The 18,334-nt window shown below is 38.2% G+C and overlaps 1 protein-coding gene across 1 annotated transcript; it reads right to left on the bottom strand.

Annotated features, from left to right (window-relative positions):
- Positions 1-5,095: 5,095 nt before the first annotated feature.
- On the bottom strand, positions 5,096-8,673 carry LOC125075563. Its single transcript, XM_047687275.1, has 2 exons — positions 7,987-8,673; positions 5,096-5,179 (listed from the first exon to the last, which is right to left on the bottom strand). The coding sequence occupies exons 1-2, from the start codon at positions 8,671-8,673 to the stop codon at positions 5,096-5,098; spliced, it is 771 nt and encodes a 256-aa protein (XP_047543231.1).
- Positions 8,674-18,334: the final 9,661 nt, after the last annotated feature.

Here is an 18,334-nt window from a genome sequence, read left to right as displayed (position 1 = left end):
TGGAGTGTATGGAGCAACTATGGAATTACGCGTAGATCTCCGTCTTAACTGATCGATATGTCTGTGCGATCCTCTCCCTACGTCATCTAAAATGCTATAATCCGTCGCGCCTAACTGTTCTATAACTTTACCCGGCACCCATTTATTAGCTCCCTGATACTTCCGCATCCACACATCCTCTCCCGGCTCTAAAGACCGACTTTCCTCTGTTCCTAACTTCCTTTGACGCGCTTGGGCTTCCTTCACTTTTTTATCCCTATCTGGTCTAAGTAAATCTAATTTTGTACGCAAACTACGCCCTAACATTAGAGAAGTAGGGCTTTCCCCAGTAGTACTATGTTCCGTGTTTCTGTAATGTAATAAAAACGTATTAAGAAATGATTGAATGTCCTCTTTTTTACGGATTGCTTTTCGTATTACTTTTTTTATCGTACGTACAGCATATTCGGCGGCATCGTTTGACGCAGGGTGGTAAGGAGCTGAAAATAAATGTTCTATGCCTAATTTACTTGTAAATTTTGAAAAATCTGTACTTGTAAACGGCTGATCATTGTCGGTTACCATCTGCTTCGGTAACCCCCATCTCGCAAAAACTTCCTCTAATTTATTCAATGTATAACGCGCGGCGGTACTAGGGACAGGATATACTTCGATCCACTTAGTTCTCGCGTCAATTAAAATTAAGTAAATTTTATCTTGAAAAGGACCCAAAAAATCTAAATGAATCCGTGACCAGGGCTTTGAAGGCCACGGCCATGGATTGACAGTATGACGGGTTGGTGCATCCGCCTCCGCGGCACACACCTCGCACTGCTTGCATACCGCCTCCACCGCTTCGTCGATCCCCGCCCACCACACGTAGCTGCGGGCCATCGCTTTAGTTTTACTAACCCCCATATGCGGTTCATGCAAATCCATTAAAACCCTATCCCTACAGTTTTCAGGAATTACCACCCTATGACCCCACATAATACATCCTAATTCCTCGTATAACTCTTTTTTTCTATTAAAATAAGTTTTCAATTCCCTTATTTCATTCTGCTCCGGCCAGCCACTTTTGATATAAAGTAATATTCTACCTAATAAAGGATCTCGCAATGTTTGTTGTTTAATTTTATTATGATCGAGCAATAATTCACTTTGCGCGAAGTGTAAATAAGTCTGTTCGGGCGGATCGAGAGGTGAGTCATCCCCGCTCACATTGCGCCCGGGCAGTCGCGATAAGCCGTCGGCGCTGTTAAGTTTTGTGTTAACATATTCAATATCGTAAGTACACGCAGATAATATTACTGACCATCGTTGCAAACGACTCGCTGCTATGGCCGGAATGCCATGTTTGGGGCCAAAAATGCTAACTAGGGGTTTATGATCCGTTCGCAACGTGAAATGCCTACCGTATAAATATTGATGTAATTTTTTTACACAAAATACATACAATTGCAAGCGCCTCACGATCTATCTGTGAATAATGCTTCTCGGTCTCTGTTAGCGCGCGCGATACGTACACTACCGGCCGCTCGGCGCCCCCCGGCTCCGGTTGAGCGAGGACGCCGCCGATGCCTCTTGAGCTCGCGTCACACGTTAGAATTAATGGTTTTTGCGCATCGTAGTGGGCTAAGACTTTCGTACTCGTTAAATTTTTTTTAATTTTAATAAACGCTTCTTCGCAACCATTCGACCATTTCCACCCTATTCCTTTTTTTAATAATTTATATAACGGATACAAAATTTGACTTATGTTTTTAACAAATTTAGCATAAAAATTAACTAAGCCCAAAAATGACCTTAGCTCGGATACATCTTTTGGACGTGGAATTCGAACAATGGCTTCAATTTTATCCTTATCTACCTTAACACCCTCTTTAGATATTACATAACCCAAATACTTAACTTCTTCTACTAAAAATGAACATAATGTTGTCTTAGATTTTCGCGATTATTACACATTGAAATAAAACTAGTTTTTTTTTATGAACATTTTTTTTTTTATTTCATACCATGAGATTGCAATTTATAAAAAACTTTTTCGAGTGTAGCTAAATGCTCCTCGCGACCCCCCTTGGTTCCAATTATGACATCGTCCAGAAATACTTCTACTCCAGGAATATCACCAAGCAACTGGGACATTATACGTTGAAAAATCCCCGGACTAGATGGGCTGTCATCTATAAAATCATCAATACCAACCTATTATACTTAAATAACCCCCTATGTGTAATAATAACTGTCAAGTCCTTAGAACTATCTAATTCGATTTGGTTGTAGGTTTGCGATAAGTCGATTTTCGAAAACAATTGAGCTCCATTCAAACTAACTAATAAGTCCTCAATTTTCGGTAAAAGATACCTATCGATCAGTAAGACGGGATTAATTGTAATTTTATAATCCGCGCATAAACGTAATCCTCCATCACTTTTACGTACCGGTACTAACGGAGTTGCCCAGTCCGAACTGTTCACCAGTTCAATTATGCCGTCTCGCAGCATTTTATCTAATTCCGCCTCCACTTGACCCTTCAGCGCGTAAGGTAACGGCCTCGCGCGACAGAACACTGGGGTCGCTCCATCCCGCACTCGCAACTGAGTCTTGCCGCCCGTGAAGCACCCCAGCCCGCCACTGAACAGTTGATCATATCTGTTAATTAAAGTTTTTAAATCGTAATTCGACAAATTACTACATTTTTGCACACAATTAATATTTTTATGAAAAAAGGGAATTTGTATTCCTAGCTCGGACAGCCATTGTCTCCCCAATAACGACGTAGTTCCCCCTTCAATAACAAATAAATCTAATTTTTTACATACATTATTATAACAAACATTAGGTCTAATTGTCCCTAACGGCTGTATCGAGCTACCATCATAAAACTCAGCGGGATATATATATATATATATATATTTAATCATTTTCCATGTACAATGATAATTATATTTTAATTATTTGAAACAGCCTGGAGGCTATCATTTCATTCCCAAGGTGTGCAGTCAACTAAAAAGTCATTAGTGTTGTAATATCCTTTAGCACACAAACGCTCTTTAACGATTCTTTTGTATTTTATAATTGAATAATTTTGAACGTTTTCTGGGACATTGCTCCAAAAAAGAGTTACTAACCCTGTGTAATCGGGTACTTGGAGTAACAAGTTTATTCTTGTTCCTAGTGTTAAAAGAATGTACGTCACAATTTCTGGGAAAATCATTTATGTTTTTGCGTACATACATAACATTATCAAAAACAAATTGAGAAGCAACAGTCATTATTTTAATTTCTTTAAATTTACCTCTTAACGAATCTTTTGGGCCCAGGTTATAAATTGCACGAATAGCCCTCTTCTGCAGTACAAAAATAGTATTAATGTCAGCTGCATTACCCCAGAGTAGGATGCCATACGTCATTATACTATGGAAATAACTGAAGTACACCAGGCGAGCCGTATCCACAACAGTCAAAAGTCTATTTTTTTTTACCGCATAGGCTGCAGAGCTGAGTCTATTCGCCAATTAATTTATATGTATTTGTAGCATTTCGGGTTCTTCGACGTAAATTGCTTCGTCTTATAGGAGGCATATCTATATTATAGATTGTTTGGGAACTCAACTTACTTATTTACTTATTTACTTATTTACTTATTTACTTATTTACTTATTTACTTATTTACTTATTTACTTATTTACTTATTTACTTATTTACTTATTTACTTATTTACTTATTTACTTATTTACTTATTTACTTATTTACTTATTTACTTATTTACTTATTTACTTATTTACTTATTTACTTATTTACTTATTTACTTATTTACTTATTTACTTATTTACTTATTTACTTATTTACTTATTTACTTATTTACTTATTTACTTATTTACTTATTTACTTATTTACTTATTTACTTATTTACTTATTTACTTATTTACTTATTTACTTATTTATTTATTTATTTATTTATTTGGTGGTGCGCCGTGTCGACTGGCGTACCACACTCGTGGCAGGAGGGTGACACCTCCCGCCGCGCTATCCCGCGATCAGGGCTCGCTGGGCTAGGCCCTGATCCGCCCGCCGCCGCCGACCCTGGACGGTCGCCGCGGTTCCTCGCCTCGACCCGGAACCGGTACACTTCCGCGAGCACCTCCGCCTGGAGCTCCCAGGGCGGATCGCCCTAAGTGTCGCCGCAGCCAACGACACCGTACGGTACCCTCTGATGCCTCTCACCGCTATGACCCTCTGCGGCTTCCGCAGCAGAGCCCGATTGTGAGCGGTGAGGGCGTCAACCCAGATCGGAGCACCGTACAGCGCCATCGACGTCACTACGCCGGAATAAAGACGCCGGCATAGCGATCCCGGTCCTCCCACATTCGGAAGGAGGCGGCCGAGAGCGGCGGCGGCGTTGATGAGCCTCGGGCCGAGATGGACAAAATGCTGCCCGAAGCTCCATCGACCGTCCAGGATGAGGCCCAGATACTTCATCTGGGCCTGCACCTCCTGCCCCGTACCAGCCTGAGCTGAAGGGATGTCCTAGCTGCCGGTGGTACCGTTGCAGCCGGGGTTGTCCTATTGTTTTTGGACTGCTCCTGCTTTTTGGGAGCAGAAGCCGTGGGTGGCATCGAAGGCCTCGGCACGTCCAGCTCTACGGTTGTAGCTGGTGGACTGCTTACTCTCGGGGGAGGGAGTCTGGCGTCCAGCATCGCACCGATCGAGATCGTGATGAACTCTCTCAGTTCATCAATCATTGCATCGGTGGATGGAGTGGCCGCAGAAGGCCCACTCGAAGCCGTCATGGTCGCCCTCATGTCGGCAAACTCCCTCCTGTGAGCCTTCAGGTCCTCTTTGAGGTTTTTGACCTCCCGGCGCAGGCGGCTATTGTCCGCCTGCAGACGCCGTGTCTCTTCCGCCTCAGTGCGAGAAGAGAGGACCTCGACTATAGCCTGTAGGGCGGCAGCCGATTCCTTCAGGCTTTTAATGTAGCCGCCCTTGAGGTTGCCCGATTTTTTGGCAACCGTGAGGATAGCGGCTACGTTGCGCTCCGCCTCCGCGTGCAGCTCCTCCGCTCCGAGCGTCGCCGGGTCCACCATGCTTTTTGTTACCGACGATGATGGCACTACTGCGTCCTTTCTTTCGGTTGGTGCCTTTTTAAAGGCACGGCTACGGAGCGCTCTCTCGAAGGCAACTTCTCCTCCTCCTCCTATTTTTAAATTCCTTAGTCAATCTAAGAATAAATCCTAGCATTTGGTACGCTGTAGCTGTTATATAATTAATATGATTAGAAAAGGTTAGCTTATGGTCTAAGTAAACACCCAAATCTCTAATCAGAAACTCTGACCAGACCGGTATTTAGCAAATTATAGTCAAATAATATTGGCCTCAGTCTCCTTGTGAATGTTAGAATGTTACATTTTTTTATATTTAAGCGTAAAAGGTTTTTATCACAGTAATTATCTAAGTTATTATTAGCTAAATATATAGCTAATATTTTCTATTAGCTAAAGTTAACAAATATTCTTTCGACCACCTTTTCCAAAAATCGTTAACCATTTTTTGAGTTAAATGCCATCTTTCCAGACCAGTACATTTTTTATCAGAATAATCAACATCAGTTACATTAGGAATGGGTTCTCCTATTAAGAAATGACCTGGTGTCAGTGGGAGTAGGTCATTAATGTCGTTGCAAAGTACGGATAAAGGACGCAAGTTTAGACAAGCCTCCACCTGTGTCAGTACTGTAGATAATTCTTCGTAAGTAAGCGTGCTATCACCAATAACTTTACGTAAATTTTGACAGACCTTACACCTGCCTCCCAGAGGCCTCCGAAATTTGGAGCATGAGATAGAATAAAGTGCCACCTTGTATTCTCGAAGGTCAGCAAACGTGATATCTCACTCGGTAACTCAGAACGTGCGTTGTAGAACATTTCATTTAGTTGTTTCTCGGCTCCAACAAAATTTGTACTATTGTCACTATAAAGATCTTGACAGTGACCACGTCTAGAGAAAAAGCGTCGAAAAGCAGCAATAAATGCCTTTGCACTCATATCCGTAACCACTTCTAAATGAATGGCCCGAGTAACCATGCAAATAAATAAACATATGTATGCTTTATATGACTTAGCACCTCGTCCAGGAGAAAATCTTATATTTATGGGACCAGCATAATCAACTCCAGCGGATTTAAATGGTTTAATAGGCTTCAGCCTCACTCCTGGAAGTTGACCCATGAGCTGATTAGATACCTTTGAGTACCTAAGACATATAACACATTTCCTGAAATGTTTCTTTACCAACTCCTTTGCTCTTACTATCCAATATTAAGAAATTTAACATAAGCTGTGGTCCGCCATGCATGGTTTTCTCATGTGCATCAGAGATTAATAACCTACTAAGGTGACTCTTAGCAGGAATAATCACTGGATGTTTCATGTCATAGCCTATATCAGCCTGTTCTAAACGTCCTCCAACCCTCATAATCCCATTTTTATCTAAAAATGGGTATAAGTTGGAAAGACCACTCTTCTTAGATGTTTCTCCCTGTAATTGTATCTGCTGTATTTCTTGTTGATATTCAAAACTTTGAGCTTGTTTAATGCATATCTGTAAAGTCTGATTTATTTCATCAATAGTAACGTGTCCTGGTAATTTTCTCCGTTCATTTTTTGGCAACTTAAGAAATCTTCGACAAATTGATATTACTCTCAACATTTTATCTAAATTAGAAAATTTAACCCAAATAAAGTCTTCCTCACTCTGTGTATTATACGCTGTCAAACTTCTTACTTTTTCTTCTTCTTGTGTGTCAATATCTATTAATTTTTCAATATCAATTATAGGTTTTGATAACCAGCTTAGACCGGACCACCAAAGCGGATTATCACGTAGATCCCTACATCTCAGCCCCCTCGATGCGCAATCGGCTGGGTTCATGTTCGATTTTACGTACCCCCATTGAGTATACTCAAGCATTGTCAATATTTCCGATATCCTGTTACTTACAAAAGTCGCCCAACGACATGCAGGACCTTTTAGCCACGCTAAAACAACAGTTGAATCCGTCCAGGCAAATAAATTATCTTTGGGTATGTTCATTACGATGGACACTTCATACAATAATTTTGTTGCAAGAAGTGCACCCCATAACTCTAATCTGGGGATTGATGACTCTTTGTCTATGGGTGCGACCTTTGTTTTAGCTGAAATCTATTTTACGTAGACATTTTCCTCACTCATAATTCGAATGTAAACCGCCGCGGAATAAGCTGCCTGTGACGCATCAGAAAAAACGTGTAGCTTTGTTTTACAGCCGTTAGAGTAATTTAGCCATCTTGGAATTATGATATTTTTAACGTCAATTCAATCTTTTCGAAACTGTAACCACTCTGTTGTTAATTCTTCATCCCACCCTAATTTAGATCTCCAAAATTTTTTAATAAAAATTTTGGCTGTTATAACTATTGGCGCAATCTATCCTATTGGGTCATATAATCTCGCTATATCTGATAGAACTTGACGTTTTGTCACAGGCACCTTAGGCTCGGGTAAATTTATAGTATATTCGAAATTGTCAGTGTTCCGATTCCAACAGATACCTAATACTTTTACCATGTTGTCTGCTTTAATGGGTACGTACTGATTAGATCGATGTTTATCCTTATCAATATATTTTAGTAAAATGTCCGAATTACTGCTCCATTTTTGAAGCTGAAATCCTCCTGAATTCATTAAACTATTCATCTCATTGTAAATTTGTATGGTTTCTTGTAAATTATCACATCCGGTCATTAGGTCATCAATATAATAATCTCTTTTTGTGATAATGGATGCAATTGGATACTTAAGTGATTCTATTTCGGCTAAATGCTGTAAAGTCTTTACCGCTAAATATGGTGCACAGGCTGTGCCAAATGTTAAAGTTAATAATTTATAATCTTTGACTGTTTCATCAGGACTATTTCTCCATAATATTCGCTGAAAATTTATGTCTACATCATGTGCCCTTACCTGCCTATACATTTTAACTAAATCAGCCACTATACAAATTCGATGCTTCCTCCATCTCAACAGAATATGTCTCAAATCTTGCTGCAGCTTTGGTCCAATCAAAAGATCGTCATTTAATGATACATTGTTGATTCCTTTCGAAGATGCATTAAAAACAACTCGAATTTTCGTTGTCTCTTTATCTTCACGTACAACCGCATGATGAGAAAGATAGACCGCGTTTGGGTTATTAAGATCTTCACTATCTACCCGTGACATATGATTCAAGGCTAAATACTCTTCCATGACTTTCCTATAATCATTGTACAACTTATCATTCTTCAACAATCTCTTTTCTAAATACAGGAATCTTCTTAACGCAATTTCTCTTGACTTGCCATATTGACATTTTGGATCTTCTTCAGCGAACGGTAACCTCACAACAAATCTACCATCCTTATTTCTCTTTGTAGTTCTGTTATAAAACTCTTCACAGTAAATTTCTGTTTTAGTTAACCTTTTCTCCAGACTATTCGGCTCATTTTCTATCTCCCAAAATTGTTTCAATAAGTCATGTTCTCTAACATTAACATGCATACTTATAACTTTCTCTCTCTCACTGACTAAGTCTTGCGACACTCTTCCGGACAAAATCCAGCCAAGGATTGTATTCTGGGCTATGAGATTTCCTTGAGGATTTTTGATCATTCCAGTTAATATCACTTCGCTGTAAACCTCAGCTCCAAGCAAAATATCGATTTTGCTTGGTGTTCCAAATCCAGGATCGGCTAGTGTAAGGTTCTCGTGTTCTAACCAATCTTGTGTATTAAAATTACTTGTCGGTAGTACTGACGCAAGTGTAGACAATATGTACGCATTGACATGAATTTTATGATCAGAATTATAATGTGATTCTATTACTAATGAAGTCTTATAATATTTCTGACCATCCCCTATTCCTGACACCAAACCATTTATTGGCTTTCGTTTTAACCCAAGTAATTGTATTATTATTATTATATATTTACTTCCGTTTTTTGAATTAGCTTTAACAACCGCTGTTGCAAATAAAACGCTGTAACGTTGTAAATCTCCCTTCGCAAAATTCGCTACAACTTTTGTTTCAAGAGGAGTGTGTGAAATTTGTTTCTCTTTCTCTTCCTTATTCTCTACGTAGTTTGTGTTCCCTTGTAAATCTTCCCTCTCAAAGTGCAATAATGAGTGATGTCTTTTTCCACACCGACGGCAGCTTTTCGCTTGTCGACATCGGCTAACAGGATGAGTATTCGATAAGCAATTAAAACATAGACCTGTTTTCTGCACAAAGTTTTGTCTCTCTGTCACCGTCTGCTGTCCAAATTGCTTGCAGTTAAAAATATAGTGTGTTCCTTTGCATAAAGTACAAGTAGGATCTTTCGGCTTTGTGATTGTCTTGAAGCGTTGTATGAAATGATTTTGGTCTTGGTATAGGTCGTGCGGTATTGGAAGCATGTGATATAGGGTTCTGTTTTCCGGATTCAATCATTTCTAAACTTCTGAAACGGGACTCTAAAAATTCAACAAGTTTCAACCATGATGGTAGTTTATCTGTAGCACGACTTTGTAAATATTCCCATTGCTTACGAGATTCCACATCTAGCTTCGAAACCACAAAATACACTACAATAATATCCCACGTACTCACGTCGACGCCTAAATTACTAAGACCCTTCAAGACCTTAGGATCCAAGAAAAACAACACTTGTACATCGGCAAATCGACATTGACAGTTTGTTGTTGTTTCATATTCTTTTTTTTTTCTTTTTTTTAATTTGATATGACTTGGAGTCACATATGCAAAGATTACTATACAATCTGGTTCATCTGAGCATTTTGTCACTCTTGACTCTAGACTTGCTAACTCTTGCGAAAGCTCGAATGGATAAATCCTGGAACTCTTTTTGGATTTCATCAAAATCGGTTAAGGGTAAGTATTATTCGGCGTTACAATCTGAAATTCCGAGGCGACCTTGGTTTTCATTTCACAGGCACGCTGACCGTTGGGTCACTTCCACTATTTGTTGGTTATGCCTCGGCCATTCATGCACCACGTCAGCCAAATCAGACCTTAGGCAACAATATATTATCCTAAGTTATAAGAAGAAATTATATTTTATGTAGTGTTAACTGTTAATATTACGCCTATCGTATTGCACTAGTTATTGTCTACAATTATGTATTATAAAATATTGTATCTTATGATAATTATGTCAATATCTGTAAACGTGATTCATAATGCTTAAAATATTAACTAATGTAGTTGTGTAGCCGTAATAATAGATGGCGTTGTTTGCAAATCATTACTATCACTGTAGTTTGTTAAACGTAAAGGTAGATGGCGTTACTTGTATAACGTTGTTAACAACATTTGTAATAACGTTCATTCCGAGTGTATAAATAAGATGAAAAAGTGAACTATGCTCTCAATCATTAAGCAGAAGTGCTGAAATATACTGCATTTTATTACCACGCCCTAGCATATCAGTGCGTGGGATAAAGGAGTGATTTTTTTTTTTCTATCACCCTTGAAGAACTCAATAACGCCTCACAATGGGAAATGGCCGAAGACGGAGGACAAAATCACCTGAGTCCTCGAACCATCGAAAACGTCGACGTGATAGTTCCAGTTCTAGTACAAAAAGATTGAAGCGGTTAGAAACAATGGTCGAAAAACTTATAGAAGAAACAAAAAGTTATAATACACAGTGTCAAGCGACTCCTGGATTGGTGTTAACTTCAAATCAAGCTCCGGAAACATCTACAACAGAAGATAATACTGAAGGTACGTTATCAAATTTGTCTGTAGGAAATAATAAAACTGGTACAGAAACAAGAAATCTAATAAGTAATGTACAAAATATATTTCAAAACACTAATAGTCAACTATGCCTGTTCTTACATGGATTCAACGCCTGGAATCACTTGCAAAGTTATACGGATGGGACGAAAGAACACTCGTCTACAACATGACTGCTTCCCTGGAAGGAAACGCGTTGCTGTGGTTCGGGCATCTACAGGACATTAACATCACCTGGGAAGAATGGAAGAAGAGGCTCTGCGACTATTTTCCAACGAGTAGAGGGCTAGCCGCAAAACTACACGAATTCGTTAACGTAATCAAGCGTTCGGATGAAAAGGTAACTGATTTTTATTATAAAAAATTATCTCAAGGGAAAGCATGTGACTTATCAGACCATATCATTTGCGATGTTATAATTTATAGTCTGAATGACCCTTTATTAAAAGCAGGTGCCCGTGGGGCCGGGTGTAGGGACACTAAAGCATTGTTACATTATTTAACTGATGCTGCGATAGAACCGTTCCATTTTACAAACGATAAGTCTTCTAATATTTTCGCTGATAGAATTAAATGTTTTAAATGCGGTCGTAGAGGTCACTTAATAGCGCAGTGTCGGGCAGAATCTGTGAATTGTGATACGTGTGGCAAAATAGGGCATACATCCAATATTTGTAGGAGTAATAAGAAGTGTACTCATTGTGGCAAGTTAGGACACGAAATTACAGATTGTTTTTATAAAAATAAGGTTCTTAATAAAGCAACTAATGAAATCTCAAAGAGGCCTCTACATCACGAAATAAAATTAATAAAATGTTTCACATTGGTTCAGTAGACGAGGGTAATCGTAAATTTTATAAAACTGTTAAGGCCGATAATTTTAACTTAACTGCATATATTGACTTGGATAGTGCTTGTAATACTATAACTGAAGCCGCTGCTAATAAAATCAATTTAAAAATTGATAACAATTCTCGAACTAGTATAAAAGGCTATGGGGGACAAATAATTACACCAATAGGAAAGGCTACCGTTCTTTTAAATATTGATGGGGTTAGTGCGACATGTCCTGTTTTAGTAGTAAATAATAATTTACAAGATACTGACATGATTGTTGGTCGGGCTTTTACAGAATTACCAGGTATTCATATTGCAAAAACAACTCGTGATCTAATTTTTTCTAAAGAAAACAATTTATGTTCAGAATTACCATTTAATGAAGCACAAGATGTTCAATTAAATAAAATCGAATTAAAAATTCCTTACGATACGAGTTTAGAACATGGTCTGAATAGAATTTTAGTGTTTTGTGAAGAAGACATAGAAAACAGAGTATTTGAAGTAAACAGATCTGAACACAGATGTCCAAGTAAAGAAATAGATATACCAAATCAAACTATTCAATTTTTTGATAATATTGCTTACATTAATGTTCTTAATCATCAATTTGAAAATGTAACCTTGTATTCTACATCCTGTATAGCTCGTGGTAAAAATTTAGAAAATGAGAATAACACCATAGACACTGATTTAAAAGAAGAAGATTGTAACAGGCTTAGGGATCTTTTGCATAAATATAAACATTGTTTTGAAGATAATTCTGGAATAGGTTTATCTAATATTGAAATAAAAATAGAAGTAGAATCTAACATTCCTTTTTATTATCGACCGTATAGAATGTCACTAAAAGAACAAGAAATTATAAGGGCAATAATTCAGGATCTTATTGAAAAAGATATTATTGAAATTAGTAACTCGCCATATGCAAGTCCAACTATACTTGTACAAAAAAAGAATGGTCAATATAGAATGTGCGTCGATTATCGACAATTAAATAAAATTACTAAAAATGATATATATCCCCTGCCCCTGATTCAAGACCAACTAGACAGACTTAGTACAGAAAAATGGTTTTCTAAACTTGATTTAGCAGCTGGGTATCATCAAATTATGGTACACCCCGAAAGTCGAAAATATACTGAATTTGTTACACCTTTTGGACAGTATCAATATAAACGCATGCCTTTTGGTCTGGCCAATGCCCCAGCAGTCTTTCAGAGAGCCATTAACATGTTACTTGGTCAATATAGGTTTGAATTTGCAACTGCTTACATTGATGATATCTTGTGTTTTTCCAAAAATGTAAATCAAGGCCTTCAACATCTTGAAATCATTTTAAATATAATAAGTAACTCGCGTATGACGCTTCGTAGAGATAAATGTTCTTTTTTAAAAACCAGCGTTGATTACTTGGGCCATATTATTTCTTGTGGTGAAATAAAACCCTCCCCAGATAAAATAGAAGCCTTAAGTAAATTTTCAGAACCTAAAAATATTTACGAACTTAGACGATTTATTGGTCTTGCGAGTTATTTTAGAAAATTTATATTTTCCTTTGCAAAACGTATCCAACCATTATCGCTATTATTAAAAAAAAATACTCCTTGGGTCTGGAATCAATTACATCAAAGTTGTTTTGAAGATATTAAAAAAGCTTTGCTATCTGAGCCAGTCTTGGCAATTTATAACCCTCAGTTGGAAACGCAACTTCATACTGACGCGTCTAGTCATGGCATAGGTGGTATTTTAGTACAAAAACAACCTGATAATAATTTTAAACCGGTAGCTTATTATAGTAAACAAAACAGTGAAGTGGAACAAAGATATCATTCATATGAGCTAGAAGCAATGGCAGTCGTTTTTAGTGTTCGTAAATTTCGTGTATATCTTTTAGGCAAACACTTTACAATATTGAGCGATTGCAAAGCTCTTAGTACTACATGGACAAAAAAAGACATTTTACCAAGAATATGTAGATGGTGGCTCGAATTACAAGATTATGACTTTACTATACAATATAGACCCGGTATAAAAATGATACACGTAGACGCGCTTAGTCGTAATGCATTACCATTACAACATATTGATGAAACTAATTGGGTCATTGCGGTTCAAACAGAAGACCCAAAAATTCAAAATATAATTAAAAATATTGACAATCCGGAATTTAAAAATGAATTTGCATATAAAGAAAATATTCTATATAGGTTAGTCAATAATCAGCTTAAAATAGTTATTCCTAAGTCGGTAAGATGGAGGATTGCTAAAACATATCACGATGATAACGGTCATTTAAATGAAAAGAAAGTAATCGATTTAGTTCAACGCGAATACTGGTTTGAAAAGTTAAGAAAGTTTATTACGAAATATATTAAATCTTGTATATCTTGTCAATATTCTAAACTACCCACCGGAAAGCGTCGCGGATTTCTACGTCCCATTAATAAAGGTAATTTGCCATGGAATACAGTTCACGTTGACCACTTAGGACCATTTTGTTTATCGGAAAATAAAAACGCATATTTATTGGTCATAGTCGATGCATTCACCAAATTTACATGGCTACAACCCGTTAAAAATACTAGTGCCGCTCATGTAGTGTCAACATTTTCATTATTAGCAAGAGTTTTTGGTTTACCCGAGGAAATGATGGCAGATATATCAGGAATTAAAGCTGGATTAGGATGAGGAATATACAGGGAAAGAAACGAGATGTTGAGGGCTCTAACAGCAATAGCATTAATATGCTGGCTGGGAAGGGATAAAGGAATTTGGGAGAAAGGAAGGGAGTGCCGAACGAAAATGGCACTCCCAGCATAACCATCACTTCTGTCATCCCTCAAACAGGAGAAGCCTGGGACCCGGAATCGGGATCCAGGGATCAACCATGTTTCAGAGATGGCAATAATGACAGGTTTATGGATGTTTATGAGAGAGAGGAGTTCATGTTTTTTAGGCCGGACGCTCTTGCAGTTCCATTGAAGGAAGCTGATTGGGGCCATTGTGAAGGATGGAGAATAACTGACATAAGTCTTGAGCAACGTTGGACGGTAAGGGGATATCGTTACATGTTGAGATAATACTGAGAAGTATCTTAGTTAGCATTTCGATCGATTGATGGGCCTGTTTATCATACCCTTTCCCAAGAGGTGATCTTGGGCGAGGAGTACTGATAACAGTCTTCCGATAGGACCTGATAGTTGAAGGGATAGGTTGACTAGGGAGAATTGGAGAATATGTGGGAGGGGTAAACATCTCTTTTGCAATCTCTGCATAGGATCTACGTACAGGAGGGAACCGAGAGGATGCTTCAATGTATGATATGTTGTCCTGAGACATAACTATTTTGATCGATTGTTGGCGAGAAAACTCTGGACAGTCCTTGTCTGTTGTGAAATGGTTACCAGAGCAATGTAAGCAAGTGGCGTTATCCTTACTTACACTACAAGACTCACCTGTGTAGGATTTGGAGCACTTAAAACACCTAGGTTGAGATCGACACTGAGTTTTAATATGACCATAACGGCAGCAATTAAGGCATTGGATAGTGGGCAGTTTGTAAGTTTCTACTGGAAGGGACGTGTGGTAGGAATACACTTTTGAAGGAAGTATTTGACCTCTAAATGTAATTACAACAGATTGGGTAGGAACCCATGTAGTAACACTATCAGCAATTGTTTTTCTGTTCAGGCGTCTTATTTTCATAACTTCACCACATCCAGTGGGAAGCTCAAGTGACATTGCAAGTTCTTCCATCGTCCAGTCTACGGGAATACCCTTAATCAATCCCATTCTAGTTACATTAAAAGTCGGTACAGTAGCTTTATACTTGCACATTTCAACAATAGGGTTAGCTAGAAATGAGTTTGCTGCTTGGGATGTTGAAAATTCAACTGAAATTTTGTTTCGGCCTATGTTTTTAACACCATCGTTAATTATGCCATTAATTTTATGTGTGTGCAGAAATTGTCCAAATTTAATAGCCCGTACAGTAGTTCCTGAAGCTGGGTCAGGGACTTCCCGGGACACATGAACAATGAAACCCTTGTCATCATCAGAATAGATTTTTGGGCCTTCAGTGAAGGATGGATGGGTGTAGATCGTTTGTATTGAAGGATTAGCAGTACTTGGATGTATTATGGTTTTTTTTGCGTTCAAATCGGAATTACTCGAATCATTACCTTGGCGTTTTCGAGAAACAGGTATAGCGGGAGAAGGACAAATATCGGGAACTGATTCTATTGAACCACCTGGATCAGGGGGTTCTGGAGGAGGATCAACCTCCATTATAAAATTTAAAAGCTAAGTAATATTAAATATGATAAATACTTACAAGATTTACAAACATTATGAACACCACTTAACCCTAAACTACCAACTAAAACACTATTAACAATAAAATATACTATGGTACTAAACGAAAACACTCAAAATCTCTTAACACGTGTGTTAACCAACGCTAACGCAAGCGAAAAAAACATTAAACTTATTACAATTCATGCAAATTGACAATGACAGCCAGCTTGACGCGACGCGCCGCGGCTAACTGTCGAACTAACGATGCGCGCGCGTATTCAGATTAAAGAAAGAAATCATTTTCTTTCTTTACAAATATATGTCGGAGGAAGATATTAGTCGGGTTGATTGATGTTTGCATGTATAACACACAATATTATTTGCTTACATTTTAATATGTTTTAAAATTCTTGAGTTAATTATATTTGATTTGTTACATTGTTTTAAGAAGTTATAAACCATATTCATTTTATAAAAGTTATGAATATTGTATTTCTTGTAACGACCAATCAGAGCGAAGCATTTGCCTCGAGCGGAGTCGAGGCGCCATCTGGTTGACAGAGGTTGAGACAGTTTTGACGGATGCATTTTGTTTGATTAGTAAAAGGGACAGATCGAGTTTTCGCGTTTTTTTTCGCTTGCGTTAGCTTTGGTTGACACACGTGTTAGTGAGATATCTGTGTTTTTCCAATAACTTTGTGTGATTCTTTCATTAATTTTCAGTGCAAATAGTTCGATTTTATGGTTTTTGGGTTTTACTAACATAATTCGGTTACGGTAAGTGTTATTTTTTAGTTTTTTATTATAGATAAAGTATATTAGTTTAGTTACAGTAGTTAGTTTATAATGGATGTCGATCCTCCTCCTGAACCTCCCGATCCTGGGGGCTCAGAATTACAAACTGACCTCTCATCATCCTCCTCTCGCAAACGTTCCGGGGATAATTCCTCATGTTCTCTTGTTTCCTCCTCTAAGAAAACAGTAGTCCACCCTACTACCGCAAGTCCTTCTATTCAAACTGTGTATGTAAATCCATCCTTCATCGATGGCCCTAAAAGTTATACAGATGACGATAAATGTCCCTTCATAGTTCACGTCTCTCGGGAAGTTGCTGATCCAGCTGCTGGTATTTCGATACGAGCCATTAAATTCGGACAGTTCTTACATAATCACAAGATTGGCTCAATTGTTAATGATGGTGTTAAAAATGTTGGTCGCAATAAAATAGAAATACAATTTTCATCAGCACAAGCGGCAAATAATTTTATTAAAAACCCAATATTAGATCTCTGCAAGTATAAGGCTAGTTTACCCACATATAACGTTACCAGAATGGGTCTAATAAAAGGCATACCAGTGGATTGGTCTATGGAGGATCTCTTGGAGTCAATTGAGCTCCCTCATGGATGTGGGGATATAATCAAATTGAGACGTCTAAACCGCAAGACTTTTAATGAAGGAATTGTGTCCTGGATTCCAACTCAATCGGTTGTTATAACTTTTAAAGGTCAAACCCTTCCTGGTAAAATCTTTTCCTACCATACATCCCTCCCTGTCGAAACCTATAATCTCCCCACTATAATATGCTTGAACTGTTGTCGTTATGGCCACATTAAGACTCAGTGTAGATCCACTCCCAGGTGTTTTAAATGTTCCCAATCTCATACAGGTGAGTTGTGTGAGGTTGTTAAAGATAATGCTACATGCCTACACTGCTCTGGCAAACACTTTGCCACAGATAAAGATTGCCCGGAGTATTCGCGACAGCACTCTATAAAAATTGTAATGTCTCAGGATAATGTTTCTTACATGGAAGCTGCCTCTCGCTTTCCTAGTGTCCGTAGATCCTATGCAGAGGTAGCAAAAGAGTTGTTCTCCGTTCCCACATACATCCCAACTAACCCTGGTCCTTCTAAGTCCACCCCCTGTCCTAGTAAATCATACAGACAAACCATTGTCCGCTCTCCCTCCCCTAGACTTCCTCAAGGGAAGGGGTATGATAAACATGCCCATCAAGCCATAGTTGGCAATTGCCCCTCCTCCTCTCCTAATGGTTGTGCCTTAAATGTTGCTAACCCGTCCCCTCCTAATAATAATCCTAACTTATTGGAACTACTCACAAAAATCCTCTTAAATATCCTCAGTACATGCAATGAAATCCCTTTACCGTCCAACGTTGCCAATGACCTAAATCAATTATTTAATATCCTCCACAATGGCCCCAATCAGATTCCTTCAATGGAACTGCAAAAGCGTCCGTCCTAAGAAACCTGAACTCCTCTCACTTATTAATTTGTATAAACCTGTCATTATTGCCATCTCTGAGACATGGTTGATTCCCGGTTCTCGATTTCGGATTCCGGGTTTCACCTGTTTGAGGGATGACAGAAGTGATGG

Source organism: Vanessa atalanta, chromosome W, assembly GCF_905147765.1.
Source record: "Vanessa atalanta chromosome W, ilVanAtal1.2, whole genome shotgun sequence".
NCBI classification, from domain to species: Eukaryota; Metazoa; Arthropoda; class Insecta; order Lepidoptera; family Nymphalidae; genus Vanessa; species Vanessa atalanta.
This window is presented reverse-complemented; position numbering and strand designations above follow the sequence as displayed.

Coding starts and splice junctions, on each gene's coding strand:
- LOC125075563 (XM_047687275.1), bottom strand. CDS start 8,673: ATGATCAAAAATCCTCAAGGAAATCTCATAGCCCAGAATACAATCCTT. Junction 5,180..7,986: donor TAGTTAAAATGTATAGGCAG/GTAAGGGCACAT, acceptor ATTTAAAAATAG/GAGGAGGAGGAGAAGTTGCC.